This window comes from Xiphophorus maculatus, chromosome 6, assembly GCF_002775205.1.
Source record: "Xiphophorus maculatus strain JP 163 A chromosome 6, X_maculatus-5.0-male, whole genome shotgun sequence".
NCBI lineage: Eukaryota > Metazoa > Chordata > Actinopteri > Cyprinodontiformes > Poeciliidae > Xiphophorus > Xiphophorus maculatus.
The window spans coordinates 26247756-26273152 of NC_036448.1; the positions used below are offsets into that span (position 1 = coordinate 26247756).

General features: G+C 37.7%; 1 protein-coding gene across 3 annotated transcripts in view; it reads right to left on the bottom strand.

The window, feature by feature from the left end:
* LOC102236989 (partitioning defective 3 homolog) overlaps positions 1-25397 on the bottom strand; it is a 257025-nt gene that overhangs the window by 95532 nt on the left and 136096 nt on the right. For all 3 annotated transcript variants that reach the window (XM_023336134.1, XM_023336133.1, XM_023336132.1), the window contains 3 exons: positions 10889-11077; positions 10337-10507; positions 3468-3618 (listed from right to left, as the gene is read on the bottom strand). In XM_023336134.1, coding sequence (XP_023191902.1) covers positions 3468-3618; positions 10337-10507; positions 10889-11077 — 511 coding nt within the window. The remainder of the gene's footprint in view (positions 1-3467; positions 3619-10336; positions 10508-10888; positions 11078-25397) is intronic.

Sequence of the window (25397 nt, forward strand, 5' to 3'; positions counted from 1 at the left end):
GACAGATGTGACGGCTCTTGTTTTCCAGTTAACAGCTGGATTCTCATCAAATTTTTAACCATATTTTAGGAAAGACTTTAGCTGCTCAATCTTTCCCAGCTAGCTTAGCAAGATTGATGGCATTTGTTACCTAGCAACAACATGCTGAGTAACCAGCAGCTTCAAGTTCCGCTCAACTTCAGTTGCCTAGCAACAATCTGCTGAGTAACTTGCGCAGCAGCAGTTTCAGGTTTTTCCTATGTGCCTAGTGACTGCTTAAAAATAAAAAACAATGATGTAGGGAGGGAAAACTGGATAAAACAGGAAATGCTACCAGTTTTAAATATTTAAAATAAAATAAAAACTTCAATAATTATCAATATAAACTGACATAAAATGTTTATATCGCGACATGCTTTTCAGCCATATTGTCCAATCCTAGAATAATTTAAAAGTCAAGAGTTGAAAATGAATCTGAAATTAATCAGATCCTCATAGAAAACTTTGATAAATCATAATAAATAAATCTACATGGAGAAATAAAAGAATGTCTCCAGATTTTTGTACAGTACGACTTCATGCGTAACCTCAGTAAACACTTGCTGCTCTTGTTCTAGAGATGTAACAATCAGCTTGTCTGCTCGGCTAAGTGACACAGATCTTGTTTGCATGAGTTAAGTCGGGCCCGTTTCTCCTCACTTTCGACCCTGCAGGCTCATTATAAGTTGTTGCTGTTTGTTAAGCATGGCTGAATGTAGCCGCTGCAGCAGCATGATGGAGCTTCACCTATTAACACTTCCTGTCACCCTCTTTTGTTTACACTCACAGCGGTGCTAGTGTCAACCAATTTGCATGAAGGGAAAACAGAGTTCTCACTTTAACATTATGTTGCACTGATTAATGAGGCAGAGTTAGCGGAAGCTCATTTAAAAAGCTGATTAAAAGTTGGTGCACCAACTCTTCCTCGGCTGTTTGCATTGTGAGGGCTTTTCTGTCAGATTTCCTGTTTGGAGTGACTTGCAATCATCTATCAGAAGCAGAAGCGTTGCTCTCTTTATTTAATTGCATTTTGCATGAGAATAAAAACTAGGCTTTGTGAAATGAAAACAGGGAATTTGTGTCGTTGCACCATCTGGTGTGCAGAAGTCCTTCTTTTCAAGTCATCAGGAAAGTTAACCAGCAATCCATCAAGCAATAATTTATGTACTGCACACATGCAATCCTGCACAGCTGCACCTAAAGCTCTTACATATGCATACGAAAACGCCCGCTAATCTCCCCCACTTTGTCCGACACACACGTTTCTACAAATTCACCGACTTCAAAGCCATGTCAGAGCCCGCTTTAGGTCACAGCAACAGAAAAGGTTTAAAGACGTGCAAATCCACACAAACAGACACTGTAAGAGAGAAACTGTAAAAAGAGACAAGTTTTGTTCAATCTGTTGCTCCCTGATGTTGCTAAGACTTTGAAAACAGGCAGAATGTGACAAAAACAGAGCAGATGGCACAGATGGCTCACACTGACGGAAAAAAAATGTCAGGGATTTTTTTCCCATTTATTTATCGTCTTTCTTCGTTTCTAAGAGTCAGAAATCAGATTTTGTTGCAACACTGGGGAGAACGGAATGAAATAAAAACAAACAGTTTAGTCTGATCTGAAATTGGAGCAGCGGGAGGCAGATGTTGTCCTGGGTGGGTGCTCAACAGCATTTAGGTTTAATTCCTGCAACTACATTTCTTATTTATACCCACTCCACTCAACTTTTAAAATCGACTCATTTTCTGAACAGCAGCGGCTTTTTGTCCTCATACTACATCATTAGTACTTAAAGTTAAAACATTTTATTCCATCATGTAAGGATCAAATAAATTATTAGTTTAAAAAGAGATTCCTAATCTAAAGTGTTGTATCATATTTGAGTTTGTTAGGACTGTATTGTATCTGATTTGATTTCTTGTTTTTTGGTTTTCTCTTTTATTGTCTAAAATGATTGTAAATAAGTTTTCTTATTAATTTTTTTCATGTTTTTGTTCACAGAAAAACTGTCTATTCTCAAATTTTCTGTTGGCCTAAGAATATTTTTTAATGTTTTTGTGAAAATGTGACCATCCACAGATTATTTCTTTTGTTGTGAACTAAGAATATTTGTCTTTTTAAAAAGACATTTTTGGAAAATTTGTCTATTTCTGTATTTTTTTGTTTCAACTATAAATGTTTATATTCTTTTATGTATTTTTCAGGGAAAATTTGTATACTAAAATTTTTTTGTATAAACTATGATAAATGTTTATCTTTTTTATGTTTTTTCACAGCAAATGAGTCTATTCACAAACTTTGTTTAATTTACATTTTTTTAAATTTTTTATTGTGAAAAATGTATTGATTCATACACTTTGTCGTGTGAAATATGAATATTAATCTTTTTTAAATGTTTTTTGTGGAAATTTTGTCTATTCACCTTTTGTCCTGTGAACTAATAATATATTATGTTTTTTTTTTAAATGATTTTTGCCAGAAATTGTTTTCACAGATTTTTTTAAATGTAAACTAGAAATGTAATTTTTTTTGTGGAAGTCCAGCAGCTCCATTTCTTTTCATCGGTGCTGGTTGGCTGAACCCCAAATAGCAGAAATAAGAACTTGGATTTTAGCCGTGTGACGTTTCCGTTTTCGGCTCCTATGAGAGTTTCTATTAGCTTAAAAGTAAATTATTGCTCGTTTTTGCCGATACATTTGTCAGTCGGATGCACTTTTTGGATTGTTTGAAAGGATAGCTTCACAGGTTTGTTACTATAGTGATGAAGAACCGTTTATAAACACTGTTGTTTCTAATGGAAAATATCAAAATTGTAGCATTACTTTAATTTTCAGTCACGTCGCCCAGCTGTTCTTAGTGCTAGTTTAATGAATAGATTCCTGATCTCACGTTTAATTTGTGTTATTTAAGACAAAAAAAACCAAAACACTCAGCGGACTAGTATTGCAATAAAAAGAGCTCAGTGGCTCATCTTCCACTTGATTTAACATCCCAGGTTGTTAATATCGGTCTGTGTACTTCAGGGAACAGCTCTTACAATCGCCTTTTCCAGAGTAATCTGTAAATACAGTTTGCAAGTCCTTTTAGAAAATCTATTAAGCTTTTTAATATTATCAGAAGGTGTTAATAAATCCAGTTTGAAACTGTGTGTAGATCATAAATATCAGAAAAAAGTTAAGAGTGTAAAGACTGAACACATATACTGACTGCAGCATATAGAGACTTTGATATCAGGACTTCTGTTTTATGGGAAATTCAGAGGAATAAAGAGAAGTGAGAAGTTAAACTGTCAGGCTGCTAAGAAGAGATGATCAGAGGAGATGAAGTCTACTGCTCCGCGCATCACAAATTTAAAATGTAACACTTGAAAAAGTAAAATCCTTCTGACATTTTGTATGTAAAGAAGCCCTGCGTTAAAACAGGGGAAGCAGAGAGATTTGCATCGTTACCTATCGTACGTGGAATCATTCCTTGACGTGGCATCAAGTCATCATCGAGGCCTTCCAGGCCACCGTAGAGGGAGTGGGAGATTCTGCGCTCGTGATCGTCCAGACTGGTGTTTACGGTCTGCTGGGATCCCAACGGGTTTCCTGAAGAATCCTGAAACAAAGGGAAGAGACGGATAGTTGGTGACTACAATCAGCATTCAACACATTCAGTTTCAGTGATGTTCATGAAAAACGAGCGATAATTCACTTTGGAGAGAACTTCTCCCCATACTTCTCTGTGGTCTTACAGACATTGATTGATTGTCAAGTAATATAGCAAGTTGATTGGTTCATTGTGTCCGAACGACGAATGAATAATAATTAAAGAGGAAATGGATGAAGTGCATACTAGAGGGAGAGAAAATGATTTTCTTTCCAGGTTACAGTATAGACACGTTGCAGCATTGTAGCTGCTAGCTAATAATGACTAGCATCGGTACTGGCTGTCAAGATGTCAACATAAAATCTTAAATATATGCGTAATCTATATATATATATACAAAAAGAGACACAGTGATTTGCTACTAATTGTCAACACTATAATAACCAGATATTTAAAAAAATACAGAGGGAGGGGGAAATAGGTCAGTTATGCTAGCTTGACTATGACAATCGGAACATGAAGATGTGCTGTGGAATTTGATGCGTTTCAGTTCAGTTAAAAAAAAAAGGAGGCCACATTCTACCACTGACAGATCATCAGTAGAGCAGGTGTTTAACTTGAAATATGTCTAATAAATACAGCAGTCACTTTGATAACAGCCAATCACAATCGGCAAATTAAAATACTGCGGTGAATTTAGGAAAACTTAATATAGTAAATATTTGAATTGTGTACTTTAAGAATATCTAGTTAAGCATACAAATACTTACTTATCATTTTCCATTTTGGGCAATATTCCTTTCAATTTGTTTTTAAATATGACCACCCTGAAGCTCAAAAACATTGTATTTCATTGTTTTTAAGTATTGTCAATAATGTCTTCCAATAACATAATTACCTTGTCCTTTTAACACCACTACCACTGGGGAAACCATTACTGACAGTATGTCATGTGTGTTAGATGTATTAAATGTGTGAGAACGTTATATATATCATGCATATATTTAAGATTTTATGTTGACATCTTGACAGCCAGTACCGATGCTAGTCATTATTAGCTAGCAGCTACAATGCTGTAACGTGTCTATACTGTAACCTGGAAAGAAAACCCTCTAGTATGCACTTCATCCTGTTTCTTTTGATAATGTGTCTCTTTTCTCCATAAAATATATTTACGACTACTTGAATACAATGCCTAGATGTAGTTGTAGAGGGTAGGCTTGTAATTTATAATTTCAATTTGCATAATTTATTATTTTTTTTCTCTCTCTACCAAAAATTTGACGATTTTAGTCTTCAATCTGATGCTTTGGTCTTAACTGGCCCTTTTATTGAAGAAAATGTTTGTTTACAGAGACTTATAATATATTTTATTTGTGGTTTAATTTTTTTTTAAATTTTGATGTCTTTCAGTTCTAGTGTTAACTGTTCTTAACTGTAGTGTTAACTGGTAAATTAAGGTCTACTGATCCTTTAGAATGCATTACTGTTCATCAAAACAACAATATTTTCATTTATCACAATAACTTCTGGGACAATTTATCGTCCAGCAAAATGTGTTATCGTGTCAGGCCTAGTAGAGGATTCTGCTAAAGGTAGGGATATCCCTAGCAAATCAGATTCAGCATTATTTTTTCAATCTTACAGACGTCTATTGACAATGTGGACCAGAACAAACAAAAGCGTTTTCTCCAGTGCGGTCGTCAGAAAATATGCCTGGAGGGAAGCAGCTTTACTAAAATGCTGTGAACACTAATGGACAAGCAGAGGAGCAGGTCTCCATGCTAACGCGACCTGTGTGATAACAAGAATAAATGAGCTCAGATTTTCAACAGGCCATTGAGTCACCGGCTGTTAACAAGCCACCTGAGCCATGCAGAAGAAGGTTAACTCGCCACCAGCTTGACATTTCCCTCAGGACCCGCGATGACACTTCCTTGTTTGCTGGACAAATAGACCATTTGCAGAGTGTGTCACCCAGCAGCTCCCGTCCGCACGTTGGCGTGGGTGTCTCTGCCCTTAGTGTTTGTCCATTGGATCGTTGACTCCATTGATTTGCTGGGGCTTCTGCATTTTTCGCTGACGGAGATGACAGCCCTCGCTATGAAGATAACCGCCGTAGCTGGAATCACGTAACGAGAGATAACGCTGGAGTCGATACTGAAGCTAAATTACCCCAATCGATGGCTGTAACTGGCCAGGCTGGGACTCGATTTTGGCAGAAGGTCTTTGACCAATGATCTTTGCCTCTTACTAAACAGCTAAGGTGCTGCAGTAACCACCACAGACAGGATCCTGGAGCAAACATCTGTTTTTTATAAAGGGCTCCAAATATGAGAACCACAGCAGGAAAGAAAAAGAGAAACGTAAAGAAGTGGGGATTTATTAGGTCATAAGTCAATCACATAGCAGCAACTCAATGCTTTTAGGTATTGAAGACAGGTTGTTGCTATGAGATGGACTGGTCCAAGATTGTGTTGTTTCCACACACATAGGCATGTAACATATTAGATATGACTTAAAAAATCTATTTCAGGTCTATTGGGCCTCTGTCTCTTTAAAATCTCCTGCTCTTTCTGAAGCTCCACCTTCAGGAAGTCATTGCAACATGGCTCCTCTATTAACCCTTTAACGTTTGTTTTTACCTGCGTTTCACTGAGAAGCAGCTGCTACAACAAGCCAGGTGTTTGCTAATTGCTGCTGACTAGTCTGAAGGAGCTGAATGGGGAGTCAACAGGCCAGAGCTGATGATGATGTTTATGTTGTGGTGCAACGATTGCAGTTTTCTGGCCCATCTACAAATCCAGCAGTCTAAGGATGCAGTCCCTGAATTCGGACACAGCTTGTGTCAATTTTCATCAGTTTATATTAAACAAAAATCAGTTTGTGCATAAAATTCTGAAACTTAAATGATCAGTATTGACCCATTGCAACTACATTCAAAGCGCCATGACGGATGTCGGAAGTGAGGGACAGAAGTATTGAACAGAGCAACTGAAATTGTTTTCCAAAGTTGTTTTTATCAGTTAATTCATGGCTTCTTCTTGTTCAGTCCAGCTAATTTGTCTTTGAACGCAACACGCCTGGTTGGGGCTGACAGGCGGCGGCGGTAGCTAGCTTAGAAACCACACATACCTCCTCCCTCCTGACGTGTTCATCAAATTACCGACTTTGCCTGAATTCACACCACATGATTAATGACTATGTCATAAACAGCATTTCCCCTTTACACCGCAGCAGCCTTAAAAACGCACAAACGACGAGATGCTAACCTGTTTTCCCCCATACATGCTAGGCTACATGGCGGTGCGGCACTGCCTCCATGGTTAATGATTAAACGCGTACCTTCTCCATAAAGCGATATTTGATATCTTTCTAATTATACACACTAATAAACTATATGAACGTTAGTCTTCTTACCTTGTAAAAAGTGTTCCCTGCTGCCAGTCATTATTATTAATAGCTGCTATCCATCTTCCCTCATTAAAAGTTATAAAATAAAATGACAAACTTGGTTCGCATCCTTGTCTGTTTGTGCAGCCAACCGCGCAGCATCCTATGACCATTTTTAAAGGGAAATCATAAAACTAAAAGCGATTTTAGATTACAGATGTCTGCTTTTAGCCCAGCTTTACAGGAGTGTTTTGGTCGTTTTGATGTCCGCCAGGGCGGAGTGGGCGGAGATCTGGGGAGCGTGACGTCACATGCAAAGGGTCAATTAGGTTAGCTTAGCTGCCTGGATTGTTCTTAAATAGAAATCTTAAAATAATTATTGAAAAATATAATTAGACATGGAATTAAGCAGACTAAAATATTTTTGAGCATTCTGAATTGATTCAGTGGATTTCTATACAGAATTGATTTTTTCAGCTTGTCAGACAGCAGCAGTAGAGTAATCTGCAGTTACTTAATTCATTATTAAATCCCTTGTGTTTGAAAGTGTGACGGCGCCAAACTCCCCCCCAACAGGACAATGATCCTAAACAGAAGAGGCATTGGGAGAAAATATTGATTTCTTGGGCCTGAACAAGATTGTGCAATTTGAGGCGAAATGTCAATAAGCAATTGAGACGACAATTAAAATGTTTCCACATCAATACGTTTAAAAACACAAACCCGGCCCAGCTGGCATTTAATATAAACTGGGAATACTGAAGGAGGTTTGAGCAAATTACCTCCAAACAATGGTCAGGAACTGACATTAATCAACGGATAAAGTTCTAATGGAGTCCAGATTTCTCTAATACCAGATAAGGTCTTCATTAGCAGTCTCTCTGTTTTAAAGGTAAACAAATGACTGAAATAACAGCAGAATGAAGAAAACCAATCAAAACTTCACACGGAGCCAACAAATCAACTTCGGAAACAAACTAATTTCAAAGGTCGCCATATGGCGCAGCGACTGCTGGCTGCTCTTGACTCTAAATGAGGTAGTTAATGAATTGGCCGACCGAGGATCGGGGCTGAAATGCCTCCGTAATAGCAGAGGGGATTTAGCAGGCCGACGTCGCATCGACAAATCACGCTGCAGCTCATTGCATATTCCGGCTGGTAGCTGAGCTGGATCCCAGCGGTGGTGTGGAAGTGCGCTGCTCTCAGTTTGGTGTGTTTCTGGGTCTGGGTGAAGAAGCGGGAAGCAGTTGGGCTTGTGATTTATGCAGCGACAAACATTTCAGATTGATTTGAAATTGGCTGTCAGGGGATGGAGACATGGGGAGGAAAGTAAATACAGGATTATTTGATCCCATATGTCAGGAAAATGTCAAAATGAGCCAAGGCTCTCATCCAACGGTAATTAGTTATTAGAAGAGCTTTTTTAAATATTTGACTGACAGGCTGGGGAGGACGCCATTATTCTCCAGTAGCTTAAATCTGCAGTATGTAACTTTTATAGAAATGTTTTTTACGTTTGTTAAAGCTGTCACCATGTTGTTACAGATTAATATGAGCCAGATAATCTGTGACAAAAAATGATCACGTCAACCTTCTCCCTGAGCGATTATTGCTGTCTGAAGAAAAGCATCGATCCCGACCAAAAACAACCAATCAGAACCAGAAGGCGGGTCTTAGCACTGCCCATCAACCTCATGTATGCGCTCCTCGATGTTCTAATGGTGGAAAAACAGCTTACAGTCATCGGAGGCCATGCTAGCCAGCGTCAGCATTCATAGCCTTGATTTAAAGGAACTTGGTGTTTCAGCTGTTTTGCAGTTTTCTGTGAGCTTGTTCCAGATCTGTGGTGCATAGAAGCTGAATGTTGCTTGTAAATCATGTCTGTACAGTAAAAAAAAGTATGAAATTGGTTTCCATCCTTCTTTTGTGGAGCGTTTTCCTATAAACAAGCAGACACTTGGTCAGCCGTAGGCCGTGCCTCCAGCTATGCATGTGAAACAAAGAGAAAGACTCTCCAAGGCTGAGATTTATCCAGTCGTAACTCTCCCTGAGAAGTCTTGCCACCCGAGGAGTCGTCTAAGCAAACAAACGCAGAAACAGACCTGAAAATACACACACACACACACACGCACACACACTACACACTCTTATATGCATACATAAATGGGAGGCTGATGCAAACATGTGCATACACGTCGATGCACACCGAAAAACACCTCCAGGCTTAGCCTCTGCTTTCAATTACCAGGCGGACCGAGGGGAAATCTAAACTTTGACACACCGGGTTGGAGAAGGAGAGCGGGAAAGTCTGGTAGCGCCAGAGGCGTACACTCGCACACCAACACTCACTCAGCCTTCGCTTTCAAGCAGGCGACAGGCCGAGGTGTACAGGGAATGTAAAGACATGACACTGAAGGTAGGTAAAAAAAAAATAAATAAATAAAAATGGCGCCGCTTGGTGTGCAGCCTGTTTTCAGTCCTCCACCTGCCCCATGGGAGGCGTGTTAGTGTGTGAGGGAGGGATTGGTAAATCACTCTGACCTGGAAACTTTCTGGTTCTACATGAAATAATTAACCGATGCTTACATGACCAGGTAGAGCGCTCAGGGCGCAGTCGTGTTTTTATCGCTGAAGCTTCACGTTGGTACTAAAGAGTCAACAAACATGGAAGAGATAACATCTTCAATCTAAAAGTGGCAAACAACTATGATACATAAAGCTGTGCAAAGTGGGATTACAACAATAAATTAGCTTAATGGAAACGTTTTTCTATAAAATGTTTTTGCGGTAGAATGAAGGGATTTTTTTGGCTGCATCAAAACCAGAAGTTACTACTGGTGGAAATGACAAAAAAAACAACAGGAAGTGGTACTAGGATAATGATTTTTAAAGACTTATCGCATGAACAAGTTTTAAACATAATTAAAATCACTTGTGATTTTAATTATGTTTCTTATGTAATGGAAACAACGCAATTGCAAAAGTGTGTTTTTTCGATATTAGCAGATTATTGACAAGGTTTTGCACATATTTGTAAAGGAAATGCAGCTGGTGTCTTGGGAAGGTATTCCTAAGCAACACATTTTTTACCATTTGTTGCATTTTACTTGGATTCTATGTAGACCAAAAAAAGTAATAATCATACAAAAAAACTAGAATTTAGAGGGAAAATGCTGCTTTATGACAAAAATAAAATGACTGTTTTATGAAAAAAGACCATGAAAAAAGTGTAATTGGATTCTGCTGAAAGCTACATAAGGTTAATTTATCTTGTGATTAATTGATTAACTTATTGCTTATTATGACAGGCCTACTCGTTCCAGTCATTCTTTACCTCGTTTCTCTTGGCCACTCGTCGGGCCACAATCAGCTGGATCATCCCGCGCTTGTTGCCTTCTGTTGACATCGACTTCCTCAGCGTCTCCATGGCGTCTTGGTTGGTTTTCCCCAACAGCGATTCGCCGTTCACCGCAATCAGCTGGTCGTTCACCCTCAGTCGTCCATCCTGTTTGCCAGACAAAGAGTAATGGTTTATGACTCCTTACACTGCAAAAACACAAAATATCACCAAGTGTTTTTGGTCTAGTTTCTAGTGAAAATACTTACAAAATAACTTACAAGTAACTTTTCAGAAAGTTACAGAAAGTCTTTTCAAGTTAATTCCTTAAAATTGATGAAAAAGTCATAATTCCACTTTTTTTTAAATCAACATTGAAGAGTTATTTACTTAAGTTCATAAGTTAATTTGATCTTATTTCAAGTCTACTAAGATATTTTCATTAGAAACTAGAATACAAATCCTTGGTGATTTTGCATGTTTGCAGCATACTAATAAGAAACTTCTCTTTTCTGCTCTAAAAGTTCATAAACAAAAGACGCTCAGTACCTTGCAGGCTGCTCCACCGTTTATGATTGACTTGACAAATATGCCGAGATCTGCGTGGTTTTCCTTGGAGCGGTTGCCTTTCACGCTGACGCCCAAACCTGCAGAACCCGAGTCGCTGAGCGGGATCTCGAAGGTCAGGAACTCTCTGGTCCCATCGGGAGTCAGGACCAGTTCATCCTCCTCTGTTTTCTACAATAGGAACAAACAAACACATCCAGATTTAAAATATAAATTCTGAAAATATTTAACTCAGGGATGGTCAAAAGGCGGCCTGTGGGCCATTTATGGCCCTCTGAAGGGTTTTGTGCGTTCACCCCAACACTTTTTCCATCTTGTAAGAAAATATTTTATAACAGTGTTTTAAAAAATGAGATACAAAAATAGATTCCCAGTACTTATTGTATTTGTCTGTTTTGTGGTTTAACCATTGATCCACTTTTACTCAAACGCAGATCAGCTACAAATAAGAAAACAATCAACCCCAAAAAGTTTGAAACTGTCTTACATTAACGCAATTGTACAAAACTTTTGTTATGATTTGCAGTATTTATGTTGCGATGACTTCCTGAAGGCGGAGTGTCAGGAAGAGCAGGAGCTTTTAAAGAGACAGGCCCAATTTGTAGGCATTAAATTACAAAATCAAATTTCTTTTAAGTCATGATAATATAATTACTTGATTGTGCTATAAAATGGCACTATGTTGCTGCAAAACAGATAATACAGCCCCTTTAAAATTATTTTTGTGGCCCCAAAATAATTTCAAGTTGATCTTTAAAAAGGTTTGGGCACATCTGATTTAATTGCTTGCCAACGGTTGTAAAATGTGTTTTATTGTCAATGTGGCAGAAACTGTGAGCATTGTTTTTGTCAGAAAGTTGTTTATAAAACCCATAGTGCACCTACTTATGCAGGTACACAAACTTTTCCCAGGAGATGAATCTCAAGTACCAGTGCATTAAAACTCGTATATTTAGAGACTTTTCTATTGTGGAGCATCTGCAGGGGCAAAACAATGTTTCAGTTACATACAACATGATTTTCTGTTGATGATTAAATCATATTGGTGGGCGTATTTTGGCTCTTTTCTTTGTATGTGGAGTTAAAGAATGGAAATAGATGCTCAAACTACCAAGCTAATAACATTTAAAAAATTACCAAGGAAACACTTAGGTGTGTAAAATAAAAAGCTAACAGCTAACTAACAGCCCAGCTGTGTGTAAACTTCCCCATCAATAGCAAACAAACAAATGAGGCATGCTTGGAACCGACCAGGCTAATTTTCATTTCAGTCAGGCCTGTACACTACTAGGCTAACAGCTAACTAGTAACTGAGTTATTCAACCAAACTACCAAGTACGTTTAAGTGCTAGCTAAAACTCAAATGCTGACATTTAGCCAACAGTCTTGTGAGCTAACAAAACAACACAACTAATGATTGTAATATACCAGGCTAACACCTAACTGGCAACTTAGACATGCTAACAGCTAGCATTATTGACTTAGCAAGAGTTAATTATTTGTTTACTTGTCTTCTTGTTTATTTTTCCAACCTCAAAAACCAAGTAAAGTAGATTAAGATGCATGCCAAGAGTTACATGTTTTATGTGTTTTTAAAGCAAACATTAAAGCTAAAACTGGCACCCAAAATTAAAAACAAAAACGCTAGTTAGCATCAAGTCTCAGTGGGATCGTACCTAGTCAAGCCTGGCACAATTTTCTCTGAGTTACAAAAGTTAAAAGTCAGCCCAGCAGCATGATAAGCTAGTTTCTAATGTGTCAGGGGAAGGAGAATCCACATGAAAACATGGCACAGATCTACTTCACGAGTTGGCTTGGTGGCTGGCAGCTAACTCGCAGCCCTGCGGTCCGGGGGAAAAAGAAATAACTTCTTCGCCTCAGAACTTATGCTGTCTGGTTCGCCACAGTCAGCAGCACACTTGACTGACATCTCTTCCTGATTTCAGAGTTTACAGGTTCTTCCTGGGAGCTATAATTATAATAGACAATGTGCTGCATTTATGTGCAGTGCAGAAAAGTTTTCTTCTTCTACTGCACTCATTTCAAAACCTATATATCTCTAAATAGTTGCAGCTTTGATTACAAGTTTTGGAAATATCCTACAATATAATATTTATAGAAAATATAATGGAACAAGAGATTGTAGTAGAAGAGAAATATAGTAAAATCTGTACCTGAGCCCTGATGTCACCCAGCAACCCGGCACTAACATATCAGCCTAATTGACATGCTGAGAGCTTTCTCGCGCTTCTCTCTACAACAGGTGCTTCTCTCACTTCATTTCTTATATTCATTCTCACTCTCTCTTCCAGTGCAACAATAAAAAGCCATTCTCTCTTGCTTGTTATTTGACAGCTGTCCTGTGAATAGAAGGGTGCGCGCACGCTGCCGCCTGGCAATTATTGTGCACGCCTAATGAATTCAATCATCAGGCTCGGTGTCAGCATGTCATTAGCCCCCTTTGTTTGCTGGGAGAGAGATGGAATTACTCTTTGTGGAATGGAGGGGGGAGAAGAACAGGCAAAGAGGGGATGGGGGCAAAATGAAGATGGAGTTTAGATGAAGGAGAGGGAACACAAGAAAAGGGAAAAACAAGGAAGCATAAAAACCACAGACAGCATGGCTATATGTTCTAAAAACAACAAATAATGCAGGAACCAATTATTTGAAGGTATTTAAAAAAAAATAAGACATCGGAGGAAGACAATTTATTTTATAAAATAATATCCAAATTATTACAACAATTTATTTTTTAGCATAATTAACAAAAGTGAGTATGGGAGAATTAAAGCTGCAAGTTAACTGAGTGAGAAAGAAATCGGATTAAAAGTAATTATAACATACAAAATCTAAAGCTGTCCGAAGGTTAATGCTAACTTCCTGTCAATTTATAACCATGAACATAAAAAAGATAACTATTGTTGTGTTTTTGTTGGAATACTTATGAAAAAAATGCCATCTTTTGGTTTATAGTAACAAAGTTAACATTCTTGTATCCTGTATGGTATGCCTGAAATGCCAAGAGAAGACTTTATTTAAAAAAAAACAACAACTATCTTGTAGTTTTACCAATTTACTAATATTACAAAAATTGTTAGCTAATTGGCCTAGTTTAGAAGCACAACTATTTTTGCTTCTTGTAGTTAGCATGACTCAGTTAGTTAGCAGATCTGTAAATTATAAGCCTAACTCTCTTTCTTCTTTTATTTGTTTTAAAGGGGAATACAAACTGATTATTTTATGCTGTAAAGTGTAAATTCAGCTGTTAGCTTGAGGTTGTTGATCTCGCTTGTGAATTTTGGTTTTAAATAATGACTTTTCTTAGCCGCTAGCTTGCAGTTAACAACAGATTTGGTTGTTTACTGTTCGAGTTGTAGTTTATAAGCGTCCCTTGGGTGTTAGCTTGTAGTTTACAAAAATTACTGGGTTGATCACTGGCAGCTTGTAGTTTTCATCCACAACTTGTTTGTTAAATAGATTTTGGTTTGTAGTTTACCAGTGTGATTTGGTTGATAGCATGAATATATCTACTGTTAGCATATGCTTATTGTAGGCTTTTATGCTGAAATTTTGTATTGTGCTGCTGTGTTGGTCAAGTTGCTCTTGTAAAAAGAAACTTTTAATCCTGGTTAAATAAAGATTATAAGAAAAATTTAATTTAAATGCATGAATTAGTAGTTATTTAGCTTTTGGCCTGTAGTTTTTAAGCAAGACTTAAATGTTAGCTTATAGTTAGCAAGTTTATTTTCATTGAAATGCAGTCTGTAGTTGGAATGCATTTGTCAGCTGTTATTCAGATCATCTGTTAACAATAATTACTCAGTTGTTATCTATTTGTTTACAAAATACCAATCGGTTGTTTGCTAGCTACACTGCATATCTGAGCCGCTAAAATTAGCTCAGAGCTTTTCTTGTTGTATTACAACTTCTCAAGTGAACAAAACTGAATTTTACACAAAATATAGATCTAATTACTTGTATATATAGATTACTAAAATAAAATACCATAGACTTAATGAGAACATCTAATTGAAGATATGTTGTTTTTCTGTCCCAAATCAAATTTAAACAAGAAATGCTAACTTGATCAGTGAAAATAACAAAAAGAGAAAAATACCATTTTCAATAACAGGATTTGCTGCTTTTGAAAATAGCAAATAATAATGTTATGGTAGAAATAATATCCATTTAAAATTCCTTCATTTTGTTTAGTTGAGCCAAAAGTGGCCAAAGGAAATGAAAATAGATTTCTAATCTCAACCTTTTAGGTCACACGTTCTAAACGTTTCAAAGGATTTTATAATAACAATGAAGACAGGAAAGAGGGAATGCAGCAAAATGTGACAAGGTAAAATTAAATTAAAGACAGCTGCTGGAGAGAGGCGCGACTGCACAAAGAGAGGCTGAATGAAGGTGAGGGGAGCGAGAGGAGAGATGTGCTGAGGAGATGAAGGACAGAGACAAGCACAGCGAGGGTGAAAAGGCGAGGAGCCGAGAAGAAACGGGTGAAAAGAATGAGGAAGCGTGAGCATGACAATGACAGAGCGAGCGGGCGACTGAGTGTGAATGAAGGACCGCCAGAAAGGGATGAATCCATGTGGAACACAAAATGAGAGACACTACATCCTTTCAGTCTCAATGTATATCTTTTACTTTGTCCCACCTTTTCCTTTCACAGCCGTCCATCTTTTTATTCACCTGTCTCCTTTCATGCTACTTTCCTAACTTCTTCGCTCTTTTCCAAACTATTTCTGCTCATGTTCTTGTCTCAACTTTCATCACTAAGCTCTCCTCTTTTGTTGCGGTTATCTATATTTTATTCATTTAAGAGAGAAAACTTAAAGTCGTGAATATTAAAAATGGTAAACGAAACCTATTATTGTAGAAATTAAATCCAAAGGCCTTATTATGTTCAATCAATTAAAATTATTAAAATACAAATACAGAAAGTGTTATATTTTATAAAACACTTGGGAGCCATTTGCCTCAAAGTGGCCAAAATGCAAGAAAAATTAACGATATCAAAATATTTATCCAATTAGAATAGGGAAAAATTCTGTTGTACGACGTCTTAATGTTTTCTGAAAACAGACTAGGAAAAAAGAAATAAACTATTTTTTAAACTCTCGTGGTTTTGTAAGGATATTTGTAATATTTGTGATTTGTTGTATTTTTCCCGCTTTCGTGTAAACGGTTATTTTTCCAAATTTTAGCATTTTTGTTCCTGAGAAATATTGATTTTCTTGTTTGTGTGTGTTCATAAAAAGATGTTAATCAATGTTGTGAAATTAGCTTTGCTTCTGTTTCACATCGTGAGTTTTGCAAGAGAATATGAAACTTGTTTTTGATTTGATTTATTTATTTCAAACAGGTTTTTAAAAACAAGAAAAAATAAAGCAATCAGTAGGACAGAGAAAACATTTGCATACTTAAAAAACAAAATAATTAGCTTACCACTATTTTTCTGTGTGAATAGAAATTGGAAGAAGTGAACACTAATTTAACCCTACACATATCTCAATTTAATTAAATATATTGGTTACTGACTCAATATTTATCAAACGAGTTGCATTAGTTTGCAGTTTAAAACCAGGATTTGGTTATTTTGAGTTCAGATTTTAGTTTATAAGAATCTCTTGGTTGTTAGCTTAGACAGTGATGCTGAGAAGCATCTGTTTGTAAATTAATGATGAAATTGATAAATTGAGTGACTAAACTGATTGATCTGATTTAATATGGTTTTCTCCATTGGCTGCCACCATCTTTAATGTTTCTTAAACAATTAAATTGTATTTACTTGTATAACGCCAATTCATAATATGTAATTTTTACAAAAAAAGTAAATTAAACTTTTAATGAACATCTTACACCCTGAAAATCTTTCTCTTCTTTCTCTTCAACACATGAGTCTATTGTCTGCATTTTAAGAATTACAACTCCACTTTTTCCCTCTGAAATGATTAAGAGTTTGACGGCAAACTCAAACAACCCGGACATTTTGATGTCTTCTGGAAAAGTTACCAGAATGAAATTAAAAACAGAAAGTTGTGGGCGATGATTGCTAAGGAGGAGACAGAAGGAGCCAGTGATGGAGGTGAAAAGGAGGCAGTGAAGGGTGTAATTGGTCAGGAGAAGTGGAGCGTGGCGGCCATTGTTGGCTGCTTACTGTAGCATCCATCTCCACATGCTCGTTCTGATTCTGCTGCTGCATTTATCCACCGCCATTTTGATACACGCACTTCGTAAGTTCATATGCGACCTGTTGTGTTTGCTTTATCATCCATCTTTTAAGTGAAAATAAATCCGCCCTCTCGTTTTAATCCGTCCATCAGTTTCTGATTCCTCCTTTCCGCTGTCCGTCTCTTCCTTTCTCCCAGTGGCTGCGATGCGCCGCGATGATAGACCATGAATATCAAATACCTGCTTGATCGACTGGGCTGAGAGCAGCTCAGCATGGGAGGAAGAGAGAGGAAGACCGCTGTGTGTGTGTGTGGGTGGGTGTAGGTGTGTGTGTGTGTGTGTGTGTGTGTGTAGGTGTGTGTACATGTTGGTCATGTTTCATTCATGTTTTCATTTTAAAATTCTGTACATATTCAGAATTTCCAGGTTGATTTCTTTATGGCAGATATTTCCAGAGAGACTTTAGATAAAACACCAGCAGAAGAGGGAGGGAGGGATGGGTAAACAGATGGATGGATGGGTAAACAGATGGATGGATGGATGGATGATAGGTAAACAGATGGATGGATGGATGGATGGATGGATGGATGGATGGATGGATGGATGGATGGATGGGTAAACGGATGGATGGATGGATGGGTAAATGGATGGATGGATGGGTAAACGGATGGATGGATGGATGGATGGGTAAACGGTTGGATGGATGGATGGATGGGTAAACGGATGGATGGATGGGTAAACGGATGGATGGATGGATGGATGATAGGTAAACAGATGGATGGATGGATGGATGGATGGATGGATGGATGGATGGATGGATGGATGGGTAAACGGATGGATGGATGGATGGATGGGTAAATGGATGGATGGATGGATAGATGGGTAAACAGATGGATGGATGGATGGATGGATGGATGGATGGATGGATAGGTAAACAGATGGATGGATGGATGGATGAATGAATGGATGGATAGGTAAACAGATGATGGATGGATGGATGGATGGATGAATGAATGGATGGATAGGTAAACAGATGGATGGATGGATGGATGGATGGGTAAACGGATGGATGGATAGATGGGTAAACAGATGGATGGATGGATGGATGGATGAATGAATGGATGGATAGGTAAACGGATGGATGGATGGATGGATGAATGGATAGGTAAACAGATGGATGGATGGATGAATGAATGGATGGATAGGTAAACAGATGGATGGATGGATGGATGAATGGATAGGTAAACAGATGGATGGATGGATGAATGAATGGATGGATAGGTAAACAGATGGATGGATGTAAAGATGGAAGTACCATCCAAACAGTTGACCAAATAATCAAACCCAAATTTCTTTATCAGACTTAAAAATATCCAAATCAAATCCCACAGCTGATATTTTCCTGCCTTACTGTGAGAACAAACTAAAAATAAAGTAAAATGGCTCCCGAAAAGACGAGCCACCGTTTGGAGGAGGAACCATCTGATGCTCACATCTAATCAGCCGCCCTCTCTCCGTCTCCGTGGCGGCCTCCAGAACCCGTTTGTGTCCCGATCCGATCGGAGGAATCACACCAGCAGCTGCTACCAGACGCTCCACATATGTGAGCGGCAAAAAACGGAGCTGCAGTCTGAGACAGAAAGATCGAGAGTTTCTCAGTTTGTAACGTCACAAACAGCGAGAGACGGAGGAGGCTGGTTTAATCATGACAGATAAGGGCTTTAGATGAGCGAGGGCGGGATGGATGGATGGACGGATGGATGGATGAACAGAATGGAAGGATGTATAGATGTATGTATGTATGGATGGATGGCTAATCGGACGTCCAGCTCCTAGCGTTGGGTGTGTTTGGGTCGACTGACAGCTTGAAGTGTCGCTTTAATGAAACACTAAACCCGTTTCTGTTTTTGTGTTTTTGTTTTTCTTTGCTCAACGCAGCAGAGAATCTGAAAGAGATGCAAACATTCCTGAACTCCACTTTGACAAACACTTGCTCCATGATTCCCTCTGACTTTCCTGCATGTCTGCTCACATCCAAAACTTATGCAACCTGCTGAAATACTTGCTGTACTCTATTAGCTTCACTGCCTCCTGGAAATCAACTTCAATTTGCTGTTTTTGAGGCTCAGCAAAACAAATTTTAATAACAAAACTTCACAAAATTTTTAAACCACACTGATTTCTGCTATAATTTTATGAAAGTTTTTGAACTCTGGTCTGTCTGCAAACCTCAATCTTCACTACAAAAACACATAATCTCTAATATTGGTTTAGTTTATAGTGGCGATATCCTAGTTGACGTAAAATAAGACTAACTTGTAAATAACTTCTCAGCAAGATATAGGAGCTTGTGGCAAGGAAATATTTCCTTAAAATTGCAGAAAAAATACTTGCTTCATAGCCAGAATATTCCACTTGCCACGAGACATTTTTCCCATGTTATAAATGAAACTATCTGCCAATGAAACCAGCACTTTTTCATTAATATTACGGAATTATTGGCTAAAAACAAAAACGTATTTCTTGCTGAAAAATTACAAAAATTTTTTAGAAACTAAAACACTTGGTAAGATTTTGTGTTTCTGCAGTGCTGGTTGAGTTGAAAGTGCGGTTTGAATGCATATGTGAAAGCCAAGCAGACCGGAGACTGCTCCAAAAGCAGGAAGTGGACTACATCGCATGGCATTCTGGGTAAATACAACCAAAACAAACACGCTAGTGTAGCGAGAAACGGCTGATGGATCTTCACCAACGACAAGAGAAATCCTACAACCACTAAACTTGGACTCCATTTTGTGAAGTGGGAAGATGAACTCAGTGTCGTCTTTGTGTCGTTTTCTTCAGTGGCTGTTGGTGTAGCGCCCCCACAGGTGAGGAGGGGAACAGGTTTTTAACACTGTGCAGTGTGAAAGAGAAATGCAGCAGCTGAAAATGTAACCAATGTTGCATCTTTGTCACTTAAACTCAATGTTTCTGACTAATTTTGAAAATTTGTGGTAAAATCAGAAAAAAATGCAGAGATTTGTGGATTTTGTACAAATTTTTCAGATTTATGACAAACAGGAGGGACTTATTGATGTAATTTGCAGTCTAGAGGGCCACATAAAGAGGCAGGCCAGATTTGGCCCACAGGCCTCGAGTTTGACACATACATCATGTTACTTATTTACGTCTTGATCTGGGACCTGAGTTTGAATTCCGTAACACAAGAAAATGATATAATAAAAGTAGAATTTTAACTGAAAATCATCAGAAAAAGAACAAATATATTAAATAAACTGCAAACCAACAGAAACATTGACATATTTTTGCTGTGTAACGCTTTGTCACACGCTACCATATATCCGTAGCATCCCAGCAACAAAACCCTTCATCATTTCTCCACATTGCAACAGATTATTGCTCCATAACGGCTTTGTGAGCCGAGAGGAGACAGACAGCGTCTTGGCACTGTGTTGATGCTGCACTACTGCTGCTCCTCTTGATGGCTTCTCAATGCAGCATTGCAGTAATTTTCCATAAGCCTGTGTGACTAATGGCGTAAACAATGGGGCTGAATGTTCATGTTATGGAGCCATTATGGAACCATCAGAGCACGGGGACGGGGAGACGGATGCCTTTGATCAGCTGCATTGTGGGAGCCAGGTGCTGGGGACGGGGATTTGTGTCTTAAGAGTGGCTTTTAAGAGCCTCACTGACACAAAGAGACGGCGCAGAGGAAGAAGAAAGAGATGCAAGAGCTGATGAGGAAGAGACAGGAGAATATCCAGCTAAGTGTTTTGTTTTTACAGACCATTGGTGAAGCAATGGATCGCTAAAATGACTTCTAGCCTTTTGTTGCAGCCACACAAATTAGCTCATTTCCTTATACAGCATAATGGGCAAAGTGTTGTCATGCAGAAGTTACCTCAATCTGCAAAAGTTTAGCAACAGATCACTAAAAAAAAAACACACGAGGCTGGAAATTATAATTAAAAAGTGTGACACAAAGTTAGGGCAGCAAGAGCCACTGCAGGAATGTGGCTCCAGTTTTAGTCCCTGGAGAAATCTCAATAAACGACATTTTTTCCACTTCAGTTGCATCATGTCTGATGTGAAAACCTTCAGCTGAAAGATGCTAATCGAAAAAAATCCCAGCTGCAGCGCTGGGAAAGCGTCCAGAAATCCATCTGCATGCAACACACTGAATTAATGTCAGCGCTATATAAAATATTTATAGAATATCCATATAATAATGGAGCAATAATGATGGTAACCATACAACTTTAAAAATAAAACATTATAGTCAATGTAATGAAATATTTAAAAACAGGAATAATCAAAACATAAGTAAATAAATAAAATGTACACAATTGAGTTGAAAAAAAATATAGAAAAAATATGTAATCAACGCATATTTAAAGATTATTTAAAAATATAATAATAAAAAAGTAAAAAGTAGAAAAAGCATCATCGTTGTACTAAAAAATAAAATGCAAAACAAAATTTAAAATTAAAATTTTGTCTCGACTGCACTAAATGTGCCAATTTTTGTCTTTTTAAACAAAAAAGGTAAAACAACGAAAAAAAACTAAGATGGAGAATATACATAATCAAAAAATAAAATACAAAATAAAAATTATATAATATACAGATTAAATTGCAAAACTAGATGAAAAATGAAACAAAACCCAAGGTGTACATTTTTAAAATAAAAACTTAATATGAACATTTTATTATTTATCTGATATGAGCAAAAAAAATCTAAAATATTAAAAATTAAAAGTAGTTTTAGTTAAAACAAAATCTAAATATTCCAATTTTTGCCTTTTTAAAATATTTAAAAGTTAATAATTTCAACGTATGTGTTTCAAATGTATTTATGTAAAATAAAAAAAATAAATATTTAAAATAAATGTAAAAATTATTTTGAATTATAAACTACTGTCCTTGCAAAAAAACATTTTAAACAATGCAATACATTTTAGATAAATAGAAAAAAAAATATTAATGAGATAATCATGATTACTGTCAGAAATCTGACCTTCTCTACTGGAAACGCTTCCATTTATTGAAAATGTGCGTCCATTAAAGGGCCGGTCCGCTCTGCTTGGCTCACACAGAGTCCATAAAACCTCACACCATCACTGAGCTGCTTTATGGGCAGCAAGATGTTTAAAATGAGGTGCCTGACAACAGATAACATCTGAAAGGCGCTGAATCCATTATGGTGGCTGATGTTCCGGGAATGGGAGCGCAGAAAACAGACTCATCTGGAGGTCTGGAGGCAGGAAGGTGGGGGGTAAGAAGAGACGGATAGGGGGCAGAAGGAGACGCCCCGCCGTGGAGCACTTGCTCTATCTGCTTGGCTTTTCTTCACATGGCTGCATTGATTATCAACAACTACTAAAACCTGACAGATTCGCACTGAGAGGAAACCAAGAAAGTCTTCCTTTGAAATTACCAACAAGTTTTGGGAGAAAAGCAAATCAATATCCAATTTCTGATCGTTTCTAACAGCTACAGCAGCCCAACCCCTAATGGTGACCCTAACAAACTGCATAAACATGGATTCAATGCTTTTTCACTGCACTGTTCATTTTTTCAAACTTTTTAGTAAAAGTTTGAAAAAGTACCCCTATTTGTCTGGGGTACAAGTATAACGCAACACTGAAACCCAGAACTAAATATTAGTTGGCAAGCTAAGTATTTAGCTGCAAGTTAAATGTTTAGTTAGTAAGCTAAAATAACTTAGCTTCAAATTTAGCTTCAAATAAATATGTAGCTTTCTAACTAAATATCTATCTTGACACTACATATTTATATTGCTAACAAAAAATGTTGTTTGAAGCTTAGTATTTAGCTTCCAATTGAATATTTATTTAGCGAACAAAATATATATCTAGTAAACTAAATGTTTAGCTTGAAGCTAAATACTTAGCTTGCTAACTTAATATTTAGTAAGAGACTAAATATTTAGCTTCAAAATAAATATTTAGTTGGCTAAATATGTTGCTTCAAACAATATTTAGATGGTTAGTGTTACATTTAGTTCCGTCTCCTGATTGTTTGTTTGTTGTTTTTATTTTTGTGTTTTTGTGTTTTAGCTGGGCTGGTGGCGCACCTGAGATTGGTGAGTGATGCGTGGCGTGTATGAAGCTGCTGCAGCAGCGGAGTTTTGGTGAAGAAAAATAATTGAAAGTACGGTGCAGGAAGGCTCTGGAAGGGAAAGAGTACCTTCACCTCGGGACGGATCCACCCAGAGGGGAGCGCCGGAGGTTTTTGGCCGGGATGAAGTTTGTCTTCTTTTGTTTTGATTTGTTTTTGGAAAACTGGCTGGACGCTAAAGAATTTTAGCACCGGGGAGTTACACGCCTGCTAAAACCAACCACCGACAAAATCACATGTGGTGCGTTTTTAGGAAAAGAGAAAAACTAAAAAAAGTAAAGAAACTATTAAACGGATGATGGACGAGGGATCGCGAGGGCTCGACCCTGTCAACGGATAGCAGCTGGTTGAGGAACTCTGATCGGACCCGTAAGGTCAGCCAACACCACACTGTGTTCCGTCAGGAGCCCGTTTTGGTTTCTTTTCTCTGTTCCTATTGTCTACATCAATACACACTTATTGTTGTGGCCCCACTCTCCCGTAACCAGCAAAAATATAAGAAGAACGAGCAAGGGTGAGAGTAGAGGTACGTAACACTAGCTAATCAATCAATCAATCAATCAATCAAATGTTATTTGTTTAGCAGCTTTCTTCAACAAGACATTTCAAAGTTCTCTACATCATAAAAACACAAAGTCATAGAACACACAGTCGACATTACATTCACATCAGATTATTGATTAATGATTCAAAAGTAACTAACCAGCTGAGTTTTAGTCGAGATTTAAAGGGACTCAGAGTTTCTGCTGTTTTGCAGTTTTCTGGAAGTTTGTCTCAGATTTGTGGTGCACAGAAGCTGAATGCTGCTTCTCCATTTAGCTTGAAGCTAAATACTTAGCTTGCTAGCTAAATATTTTGAAGTAAAATATTTAGCTTGCCAACTAGATATTGATTATATACTGACTGAATGGAACCTCCATTTTTTCCTCCAACAAGCCAAATTAATTTCTGACTGTATAACTTCACAGTCGCCATAAAAAACGATGAGCTCAGTGATGTAATAATTGCTGGTGTGTTTGTCTGCATTCATTTCAACGCCGCTGATATATGTCATCATGTCTGAACACGCGAAATACACCAGCTGTCGTCACGGCAACCATTAACGTCCCGCCATAACACTTCGTCATGACGAGCATCATCCACACAGCTGGCGGACACAACCGCCAATCAAATTAACTGGCCAATTAAACTCGTAATGCGGCACGCAGAACATAACCAATTACCTGTAGTCAGCCAGATGCAACCTGAAGGTAAAGCCAGATGTTTAATTACAAAACTGGATGTAAATGGAGAATTATGGAAATCTGAAGGGCTTTCAAAAGCAAGCCCTGAAGAAGGAGATGAGCTTTTAATGGCCGATTCAATGAAAATGGTTTCAAAATAAAGTTGGGAAAGAAGATATAATTGAGATTCTATGAGATGCTGTTCCGTCTGTCAGGCTGCAGGTTGTTTGGCGTTTTGATTTATGTCTGCATTGGTTCTAATAAGTTATAGCAACGCCTGCTTTTGTTGGATTTCAACTTTCACCTCAAAAAACGTCAGTTTTTCTGAGGCGCCTTCAATACAGAAACCCTTAAAATAACTGATAATTATCCATAATTGTGGTCTTTAATGTGAAACCTTCACTTAATGGAGTGATTACTTGTTTAAAATAAGATTACAGTTGATATTTTTGGAAACTTGAGCGGTCTCTCTCGCTCTAAAGGAAGTCTGATTTCTGATTGGTTGCTCGGTCCCTTATGATGTCTCCACAACACTAACATCCGTCTACATCTCATCACAAAGGTTTTGTCTTTTAGGTCGCAGAGCTTTGTTAAACTTTGTGAGATCTGGATGAATCTCAAAAGTTTTTACCACCTTCATCTCTTTTGTGTCAATTTTTCCAAGGTTCCATTTTTTCCTCTATTGACCCTTTGAATGCGAGAAAGCGGACCACGCCGCCATGATGGATGTCTAAACAAGCCTGCTTACAGCTGACAGTGTAATAACGCTTTTATTTAGTTGATTTTATTGCCAAACTGGTCATAGGATTCTCAGTGTGTTTGCGGATTTGAAGCGAATAGTTTTTACAAGGTAAGAAGATTAACATTCATATACTTAATAACTAGATAAGTTTAGTAAAATGCAATCAAATATTGCTTTATGGAGAAGTCACATGTTTAAG